The sequence below is a fragment of the Pelophylax lessonae genome (genome assembly GCF_965119305.1).
Source record: "Pelophylax lessonae genome assembly, chromosome: 4".
Taxonomy (NCBI): Eukaryota; Metazoa; Chordata; class Amphibia; order Anura; family Ranidae; genus Pelophylax; species Pelophylax lessonae.
This window is the reverse complement of record NC_138771.1, coordinates 677,426,503-677,437,751: the sequence shown is the minus strand read 5'-3', so window position 1 is coordinate 677,437,751 and position 11,249 is coordinate 677,426,503. Positions and strand designations below refer to the sequence as shown.

The 11,249-nt window shown below is 53.1% G+C and overlaps 1 protein-coding gene across 1 annotated transcript; it reads right to left on the bottom strand.

Annotated features, from left to right (window-relative positions):
• Window positions 1-1,992: 1,992 nt before the first annotated feature.
• Window positions 1,993-9,943, bottom strand: YBX2 (Y-box binding protein 2; the record flags this gene model as incomplete). Its single annotated transcript, XM_082254012.1, has 9 exons — window positions 1,993-2,108; window positions 3,670-3,751; window positions 5,684-5,785; window positions 5,863-6,031; window positions 6,781-6,878; window positions 9,225-9,506; window positions 9,579-9,668; window positions 9,749-9,782; window positions 9,852-9,943. 8 exons carry the CDS (start codon window positions 9,941-9,943, stop codon window positions 3,701-3,703), a joined length of 918 nt encoding a protein of 305 aa, XP_082110138.1. The 3' UTR covers window positions 1,993-2,108; window positions 3,670-3,700.
• Window positions 9,944-11,249: the final 1,306 nt, after the last annotated feature.

Here is an 11,249-nt window from a genome sequence, read left to right as displayed (position 1 = left end):
CTACTAAAAACGGTATAGCGAGTACAGGGGATTGTGTCAAGGGACCTGACCTGGGGGGGGGCACCCTAGAGCAGTGGTCCTCAACTCCGGTCCTTGGGGGCCCACTAACAGGCCAGGTATTAAGTATTACCTTGGGGAGATGCAGGCTAGAATACTGCAATCACTGAGCAGCAAATGAGATCACCTGTGATGTAATTTAGTTATCTTGCAAACCTGGCCTGTTAGTGGGCCCTGAGGACCAGGGTTGAAGACCACTGCCCTAGAGCAGGGGTCTTCAAACTATGGCCCTCCAGATGTTCAGGAACTACAATTCCCATCATGCCTTGTCATGTCTTTGAATGTCAGAGTTTTACAATGTCTCATGGGATGTGTAGTTCTGCAACAGCTGGAGGGCCGTAGTTTGAGGATCCCTGCCCTAGAGGATAGTCAGGATGGGTGTCCGTGATCGAGAAGGAGGATGCTAGGAAAATTCTGAAGAGAATTAAGTTCATCAAGTCATCTGGATAGAAACTTAACCCCAAATTCACCAGTGGCAGGGTAAATCAAACAGCCTGGCTATATTGAGAATTCGAAGGCTACATCTTGTGAATAGTTAATTTGGCGTATCCTACTATTCCCTTCTCCCATTTTAAATAAAAACACCAAAAACGACATATCCCTGGACTGAGCCAATTAGTGTTACATTGTGAATGCCAGTATTAACAGTAACCCAGGGCGACCCGAAAGTGAAATATCCAGCAGTCCTCAAGGGGGCAGTGCTACATGTATATATATTGTGTGAGACTGTTCAATAAAGTGGTTGATGTTTTCAGATACATACAAGATAAGTTCAGGATAGTTTTGTATGGGGGGCGGCTGAAATATCCATGTTCAAGACTGGAGGAAGCCGTATACTGACAGAAGCCCACAAACACATTGTGGGTCACGGTTCCGTTACAGTGGGTATGATGGTAAGCTCAAGCTTTGTCAAAGCCAATATTGGGTAAGCTTGCTTAAGAGTACCTCAACTCTGCTTATTTCAGATGCATCTTCTAGTCTAGATTATTCTTTGCTCCTCCACCCAATGGGAAGGAGCCTTGTTGGTGTTGGCCATTGTACTACAAAACCAAGATCAGTCTTTAAATATGCTCTAGGCTCCCGCATTATATAGAAGTTCTGTGGTCAGTTGTAGATTGGACCAGGCTGTCGTGGTTTTACAAGTTCTAGAACCACCACTGGGTCATGCAGTGCATGCAGAACAGGCAATACAAGGTGGAGGACATGGGTGTGATGCCAATACCAAACACTCATTATAAACCATAATAGAATAATCACAGAACGGAGCTTCAGGGTATGTGCTCCAGCATTGTTAGGGCAACTAAATCTTGTGTGCCTCAACTCACTCAACACATGAAATCCCACCCGATCACTGCTGTAGTGTATTTCTACCCCAATGTGCACTAGGCAACCATCCCCTCATTACTGCTAGGAGGTGCACCTGAGGGACAGGAAGGACTGAGGTGGGTGGTGATGCCAGGCGGATTGAAGATTTCCTTTTTCCTGGTGAAGTTGGAGAACATGCCTAGACATGATGTTTACTGCAGAATTCTTCTAATGCAGTCTGACATAACGTGGCCTGATCATACAAGGATGAAGACTAGGCACCTTGTCATCCAAGGCAATACACGCGGGTGAGGAGCCCCCAAGGACAGACCGCGGGTGAGGAGCCCCCAAGGACAGACCGCGGGTGAGGAGCCCCCAAGGACAGACCGCGGGTGAGGAACCCCGTGCATTGAGCTTACAGAGATGAATACATTTATTCCCACTGACTGGAGGACCCAGACCACCATGTACAACCTTCATTTCTCTCCAGACATGCCACAGCCAGGACCAGCTGGCACCCAACCCAAGGACGGCCATTACCCATAGTAACTTTACACCCCATCCACAGAATGAACACATGACAGCACACAGATTGTGGTCTTCCATCTTTACTACGACACAAGTCAGTGCAATAAAGAAATAAAGTCCTAAAGTGCAAACAATCCCATACATAGTGACACGCTCCCATTTCATCCCACATTGTGCTCCAAAGATACGTGCCGCAGTAAGATGGAAATCCATGGCACCTGAAGGGGAGGAAAAGAAAAAGTGTTATAACCCAAACAAGTGCCCCAGAGAACAGCTCACCACCCCATCTACAACCCATCCCCCAAGAGAAAAGATCACCCATACCCCCAGAGAAGAGCTCACCACCCCAAGATCATCCCCATCTACATCCCATCCCCAAGAGGAGAGCTCACCACCCCAAGAAGATACCACCTACAAACCATCCTGATAGAAGCTCACCACCCCAAGAAGATACCACCTACAAACCATCCTGATAGAAGCTCACCACCCCAAGAAGATACCACCTACAAACCATCCTGATAGAAGCTCACCACCCCAAGAAGATACCACCTACAAACCATCCTGATAGAAGCTCACCACCCCAAGAAGATACCACCTACAAACCATCCTGATAGAAGCTCACCACCCCAAGAAGATACCACCTACAAACCATCCTGATAGAAGCTCACCACCCCAAGAAGATACCACCTACAAACCATCCTGATAGAAGCTCACCACCCCAAGAAGATACCACCTACAAACCATCCTGATAGAAGCTCACCACCCCAAGAAGATACCACCTACAAACCATCCTGATAGAAGCTCACCACCCCAAGAAGATACCACCTACAAACCATCCTGATAGAAGCTCACCACCCCAAGAAGATTCCACCTACAAACCATCCTGATAGAAGCTCACCACCCCAAGAAGCTTACCCACCTGCCATGCCAAAGAGCACACTACCCCAAGAGCCAATCCACACCCCACCCCTAGAGAAGAGCCCACCACCCCATTAAGAAGAGTCTATTCACACCCTACCCCCAGAGAAGAGCTCACCACCTTAAGATACCATCTACAACCCATCCCAAAAGAAGCTCACCCACACCCCCAAAGAGCTCACCGCCTGAAGAGGATACCATCTACAACCCATCCGTCAAGAGAAGCTCACCCATACCCCCAGAGAAGAGCTCACCACCCCAAGATCATCCCATCTACAACCCATCCCGAAAGAATCTCACCAACACCCCCAAAGAGCTCACCACCCCAAGAAGAAGCTTACCCACCTGCCACGCCAAAGAGCACACTACCCCAAGAGCCCATCCCCAGAGAGGAGGAGAAGCTCACCCACACCCCACCCTTAGAGAAGAGCCCACCACCGCAATAAGAAGAGAGTCTATCCACACCCTAACCCCATAGAAGAGCTCACCACCCCAAGAAGATACCATCTACAACCCATCCCGAAAGAAGCTCACCCACACCCCCAAAGAGCTCACCACCCCAAGAGCCAATCCACACCCCACCCCCAGAGAGGAGGAGAAGCTCACCCACACCCGAATAAGAAGAGTCTATCCACACCCTACCCCCAGAGAAGAGCCCACCACCCCAAGAAGAGTGTGGACACCCCCACCCCTAGAGAAAAACCCATGTACCTCCCCTCCAAAGCAGAGTACACCACTGCAAGAGACCAATGCAACCCCTCCAGAGCAGAGCACACCACCCCAAAAGCAGCCCATCCACACCTCCCCATCTATAATGGTGAACACAGCTTGTACACGGGGAGACATTCGCCTCTACAATACCTGATAACAGATGCAGCTGGTATTTGAGGGCTCACTCTGGTGCGGGGACTTCCGCTGCCACAGCCGGAGGTGGAGAAGAGGCCTGAACGGAGTAGATACTGGAATTAATAGCAAATGGGAACATCCATCCCCACACTTGGTCCTGTACTACAATATATTGGTCATTTACAAGAAGCTCCACAGTCACGGCACTAAAATACCGATACCAACCACCCGGGCCGGCTCAGGGCACTGAGGCCAGGTTCACATATGTGCCGCCCAGTTCACAGCATGAGGTCCAGGACATATCCGTTTACTGGTTCAGGTCCAAATTTTTCCCTGAATTTCCTGGAGACTTCCTATAGTAGATGGGAACCTACGGGCAGCCATGATAGTGGAGACTTCCTATAGTAGATGGGAACCTACGGGCAGCCATGATACTGGAGACTTCCTATAGTAGATGGGAACCTACGGGCAGCCATGATACTGGAGACTTCCTATAGTAGATGGGAACCTACGGGCAGCCATGATACTGGAGACTTCCTATAGTAGATGGGAACCTACGGGCAGCCATGATACTGGAGACTTCCTATAGTAGATGGGAACCTATGGACAGCCATGATACTGGAGACTTCCTATAGTAGATGGGAACCTACGGACAGCCATGATACTGGAGACTTCCTATAGTAGATGGGAACCTACAGGCAGCCATGATACTGGAGACTTCCTATAGTCTATGGGAACCTACGGGCAGCCATGATAGTGGAGACTTCCTATAGTAGATGGGAACCTACGGGCAGCCATGATAGTGGAGACTTCCTATAGCAGATGGGAACCTACGGGCAGCCATGATACAGGAGACTTCCTATAGTAGATGGGAACCTACGGACAGCCATGATACTGGAGACTTCCTATAGTAGATGGGAACCTACGGGCAGCCATGATACTGGAGACTTCCTATAGTAGATGGGAACCTACGGGCAGCCATGATACTGGAGACTTCCTATAGTAGATGGGAACCTACGGGCAGCCATGATACTGGAGACTTCCTATAGTAGATGGGAACCTACGGACAGCCATGATACTGGAGACTTCCTATAGTAGATGGGAACCTACGGACAGCCATGATACTGGAGACTTCCTATAGTAGATGGGAACCTACAGGCAGCCATGATACTGGAGACTTCCTATAGTCTATGGGAACCTACGGGCAGCCATGATAGTGGAGACTTCCTATAGTAGATGGGAACCTACGGGCAGCCATGATACTGGAGACTTCCTATAGCAGATGGGAACCTATGGGCAGCCATGATACTGGAGACTTCCTATAGCAGATGGGAACCTACGGGCAGCCATGATACTGGAGACTTCCTATAGAAGATGGGAACCTACGGGCAGCCATGATACTGGAGACATCCTATAGTAGATGGGAACCTACGGGCAGCCATGATACTGGAGACATCCTATAGTAGATGGGAAGCTACGGGCAGCCATGATACTGGAGACTTCCTATAGTCTATGGGAACCTACGGGCAGCCATGATACTGGAGACTTCCTATAGTAGATGGGAACCTATGGACAGCCATGATACTGGAGACTTCCTATAGCAGATGGGAACCTACGGGCAGCCATGATACTGGAGACTTCCTAAAGCAGATGGGAACCTACGGGCAGCCATGATACTGGAGACTTCCTATAGAAGATGGGAACCTACGGGCAGCCATGATACTGGAGACATCCTATAGTAGATGGGAACCTACGGGCAGCCATGATACTGGAGACGACTTATAGTAGATGGGAACCTATGGGCAGCCATGATACTGGAGACTTCCTATAGTAGATGGGAACCTATGGGCAGCCATGATACTGGAGACTTCCTATAGTAGATGGGAACCTACGGGCAGCCATGATACTGGAGACTTCTTATAGCAGATGGGAACCTACGGGCAGCCATAATACTGGAGACTTCTTATAGCAGATGGGAACCTATGGGCAGCCATGATACTGGAGACATAGGAGATGGTGAAATGCGTACCTCAGCCCGGCTCTTCCCAGCCTCTGTAGGGCTACCCGATGGCTTAGGAGCATCTTCTGAGGGGGGGCTTTGGCTGGGCTCAGCTGCATTTCTTTCCTCACCCTGGAGAAAAATTCAGGTTAGAAATGGTCTCATTATCCCAAGGAGAACCTTTATACGCCAAGTACCAGAAAACCCACCGGAGCTGCGGCCTGCCCTGGGGCCCCTCCTCCCCGCCTGCGTCGCTGGAAATAAGGGCGGTTCCTCTGACGCTGAGGCTCTGGACGGAGCTCTTCATTAGCTGTGGGTGGTTTGGCAGCGTTTTCTCCTTCTGCGGTCTGCGTTGGTGGAGGTCGAGGGCAGAAAGGTCTGTGGCGAATGGGAACATTAGACATTAGAACACCACCCAGAGGAAAATGCTGCTTCAAGTTCTCAGGCCTGGTTACACAGAGGCATGCCAAGGGTTGGCTCAATCTCCCCCTAGCCCTAAGTGCACAGCACACGAGGCATTCTACCCCTGCCCAGACCCTACTGCCCAGCACGCATGGGTCATTTTTTTGCAGCCTCGTCCCCAGTGCACTGCTGTATGAGGCATTCAAAGCATGCACACAAGCCATGGGGAGGCCTGGATGTCAGACCTGGAGCTGGCGGTAGTAGATAGATGGTGAACTATTTGTGCCCACATTTCCATAGAGTTGGGGGAATAAGCTTTATATATAAAAAGCTACCTCTTCATAGCGAGACAAGAGTGTCCACCAGGAGACTTCAAGAACCTGGAGTAGGGTGGACTATTGAAACTTCGCAGCTGGACTTGGATGTCCTAAACTTTCAGTTGTAGGACATAGTGAAGGTCCACCAAAGCCCCCATAGCTGCTGGAAGGAGGCAGGTATTCTTCCTGCTCTGGGGAATCTTGAGGGTACGCTGGAGATTTAGACATGGCACCTCAGCCATTCCAGTCTTCCTGGAAGCCCAATATGCCAAAACTTCAAGTCTAGGACAGTAAAGACGTTGGGCCAACAAGTGTGAGGACCATCACTTTATGCAGTAAAATTCACCCCCAAACACCACCCATCCACATAACCTGCACACGATGCTCTGGTGCCCCTTGTGTACATACCTGCGCCATCTGGGGCGGAAGCGGCGTGGAGGCGGCCTCTGCTGGTCATCCCCACCAGGCTGAGCTTCTGCTGCTGCTGGATCTTTATTCTCTGCATCCTACAGGAGACAGAAGACCATGCTGACTTCTAGTACTTTCCGACCCGGTCCAAGACCCCCAATACTCCTTGTCACCACAAGACCCCAACTTGTGCCTCCCAATCCACCCTTCACATACAGACAGGAGCCCCAACCTGTGCCTCCAAATCCACCCTCCACATACAGACAGGAGCCCCAACGTGCGCCTCCCAATCCACCCTTCACATACAGACAGGAGCCCCAACCTGTGCCTCCAAATCCACCCTCCACATACAGACAGGAGCCCCAACGTGCGCCTCCCAATCCACCCTTCACATACAGACAGGAGCCCCAACCTGTGCCTCCAAATCCACCCTCCACATACAGACAGGAGCCCCAACGTGCGCCTCCCAATCCACCCTTCACATACAGACAGGAGCCCCAACCTGTGCCTCCAAATCCACCCTCCACATGCAGGAGCCCCAACGTGCGCCTCCCAATCCACCCTCCACATGCAGGAGCCCCAACATGTGCCTCCAAATCCATCCTCCACATACAGACAGGAGCCCCAACGTGCGCCTCCCAATCCACCCTCCACATGCAGGAGCTCCAAAATGTGCCTCCCAATCCACCCTCCACATGCAGGAGCCCCAACGTGTGCCTCCCAATCCACCCTCCACATACAGACAGGAGCTCCAACATGTGCCTCCCAATCCACCCTCCACATACAGGAGTCCCAACATGTGCCTCCCAATCCATCCTCCACATACAGGAGCCCCAACATGTGCCTCCAAATCCACCCTCCACATACAGGAGCCCCAACATGTGCCTCCAAATCCACCCTCCACATACAGGAGCTCCAACCTGTGCCTCCCAATCCACCCTCCACATACAGACAGGAGCCCCAACATGTGCCTCCCAATCCGCCCTCCACATACAGACAGGAGCCCCAACCTGTGCCTCCCAATCCACCCTCCACATACAGACAGGAGCCCCAACCTGTGCCTCCCAATCCACCCTCCACATGCAGGAGCCCCAACATGTGCCTCCAAATCCACCCTCCACATACATACAGGAGCCCCAACCTGTGCCTCCCAATACACCCTCCACATACAGGAGCCCCAACATGTGCCTCCCAATCCATCCTCCACATGCAGGAGCCCCAACATGTGCCTCCAAATCCACCCTCCACATGCAGGAGCTCCAACCTGTGCCTCCCAATCCACCCTCCACATACAGACAGGAGCCCCAACATGTGCCTCCAAATCCACCCTCCACATACAGACAGGAGCCCCAACCTGTGCCTCCAAATCCACCCTCCACATACAGGAGCCCCAACATGTGCCTCCCAATCCACCCTCCACATACAGGAGCCCCAACCTGTGCCTCCCAATCCACCCTCCACATACAGGAGCCCCAACCTGTGCCTCCCAATCCACCCTCCACATACAGGAGCCCCAACCTGTGCCTCCCAATCCACCCTCCACATACACAGACAGGAGCCCCAACGTGTGCCTCCAAATCCACCCTCCACATACAGACAGGAGCCCCCAAGATGTGCCTCCAAATCCACCCTCCACATACAGACAGGAGCCCCCAACCTGTGCCTCCAAATCCACCCTCCACATACAGACAGGAGCCCCCCAACATGTGCCTCCCAATCCACCCTCCACATACAGACAGGAGCCCCCAACATGTGCCTCCCAATCCACCCTCCACATACAGGAGCCCCAACCTGTGCCTCCAAATCCACCCTCCACATACAGGAGCCCCAACATGTGCCTCCCAATCCACCCTCCACATACAGGAGCCCCAACATGTGCCTCCCAATCCACCCTCCACATACAGGAGCCCCAACATGTGCCTCCCAATCCATCCTCCACATACAGGAGCCCCAACGTGTGCCTCCAAATCCACCCTCCACATGCAGGAGCCCCAACCTGTGCCTCCAAATACACCCTCCACATGCAGGAGCCCCAACCTGTGCCTCCAAATCCACCCTCCACATGCAGGAGCCCCAACCTGTGCCTCCAAATACACCCTCCACATGCAGGAGCCCCAACCTGTGCCTCCAAATCCACCCTCCACATGCAGGAGACCCAACCTGTGCCTCCAAATACACCCTCCACATGCAGGAGCCCCAACCTGTGCCTCCAAATCCACCCTCCACATGCAGGAGACCTAACGTGTGCCTCCAAATACACCCTCCACATGCAGGAGACCTAACGTGTGCCTTCCAAGCTGGAGAGCCAAGACGTTCCTCCACTTCCACCAGTAGAATCAGCCAGTGGGCAATGTGCCCAAACACAGCCTGGAGCTTTTTGAGCTACTGTCAGCTCAAGGAAGGGAGGTACATGGTGCCGCAAGAAACCCAAGTATTGCCCTCACCTCTGAGGCTTGCTGCTGACCAGGTGGCCTAGGACCTCTTCCAAAGCGACGTCTGTAGAAGAAAGGAGGTGGGCGCCTACGTGGTGGTCTTTGCTGGGGGGAGGCATCTTCTCCTCTCTCCCCCTCACTCTGAGGCTCTGCATTCCCACCTTCTCCACCAGACCCGGCCATATCCCCTCTTGGTCGAAATGGCCGCCTACGGAACCTCCGTCTGTTTGGGGCAAATCTGCTGCCCTTGACCGGCACACCCCCAGGGCCAGTCACATTGGCGGCTTCTGCACCCTGAACAAGAGATAAAGAGGATAAAACAAGAGCCGCCATCACCGTCTTCTCACTACGAAGAGTGCCACCCACCTTCTCTCCTTCCACCACATCGAACTCTACCGTCTCCCCGTCCCCAACACTGCGAAGGAACTTCCGAGGGTTGTTCCTCTTTATTGCCGTCTGTGGAGCCGAAAAACAGTTACTTTCCATATTACCGGAACCATGCCGGTGTCACAGCCCAGAGAGAGCCCAACACTCACCTGATGGACAAAGACGTCTTCCTTGGTGTCATTCCTGTAAGAAAGGTCCTGGTGTTAGTTTACCGAACCAGCCAAGCCCAGAGAAGAGCCCGCCATGTCATACCTGTTTATAAAGCCGTATCCATTCCGCACATTGAACCACTTCACCGTGCCCTGCACCTGGGTGGCTGCAACACAAGAAACACCAATCAGCATGAGGGCCAATCATTCCTACAGGAGACCCCTCACCAATATGGCCGCCACCTCCAGGAACACAACCATGGAAAGAAAGCCGTACAGACGCTGTGCTAGCTCCACCCTCACCTCAATGATTGGGTGAGCCCAATGACCAATCCTATTCCTGGAGGGTGAGGGGAATCTGATCACTCATACCTCAAGAGGTGCCCTGGCTTCATGGGGCTTGAGGCAGGAGGGCCCCACCAGCCACAGGGGAGGGGCTTGAGGCAGGAGGGCCCCGCCAGCCACAGGGGAGGGGCTTGAGGCTGAGGGAGCCCCCAGCCAGCCACATGACCGCCTCGATGCTGGGGGGCACCCAAACCCACCACATGACGGGGAGGGACTCAAGGCTGGGGGAGGGCCTTTTTTGGTCTATACAACACCCCCCTGGTTGATAAAATCCCACCAATAGAAAGCTCTATGTGAAGTGCGTCATGAGGGGGGAACCTTCCGGAGGGTTGAATAGAGGCGGAGTCATATGTAGACAGAGGGTCCATTTAGGCAAGAAATGTTTGCTGCTTTAGATAGGCCTCCCCCAATTGGGACTACTTCAGCTAAGCCCCTCCCACCTAAACCAAGGGTGACCCCCCTGAAACCATCTTCAGCTAAACCCCTCCCACCTAAACCGAGGGTGACCCCCCTGAACCTATCTTCAGCTAAACCCCTCCCACCTAAACCGAGGGTGACCCCCCTGAACCTATCTTCAGCTAAGCCCCTCCCACCTAACCTGAGGGTGACCCCTGAACCTCTCTTCAGCTAAGCCCCTCCCACCTAAACCAAGGGTGACCCCCCTGAACCCATCTTCAGCTAAGCCCCTCCCACCTAAACCGAGGATGACCCCCTGAACCCATCTTCAGCTAAGCCCCTCCCACCTAAACCGAGGGTGACCCCCCGCACCTATCTTCAGCTAAACCCCTCCCACCTAAACCGAGGGTGACCCCCCTGAACCTATCTTCAGCTAAGCCCCTCCCACCTAAACTGAGGGTGACCCCCCTGAACCTATCTTCAGCTAAGCCCCTCCCACCTAACCTGAGGGTGACCCCTGAACCTCTCTTCAGCTAAGCCCCTCCCACCTAACCTGAGGGCGACTCCCTGAACCTCTCTTCAGCTAAGCCCCGCCCACCTAACCTGAGGGTGACCCCCTGGACCTCTCTTCAGGCAAGCCCCGCCCACCTAACCTGAGGGTGACCCCCTGGACCTTTCTTCAGGTAAGCCCCTCCCACCTAACCTGAGGGTGACCCCTGGACCTCTTCAGGTAAGCCCCTCCCACCTAACCTGAGGGCGA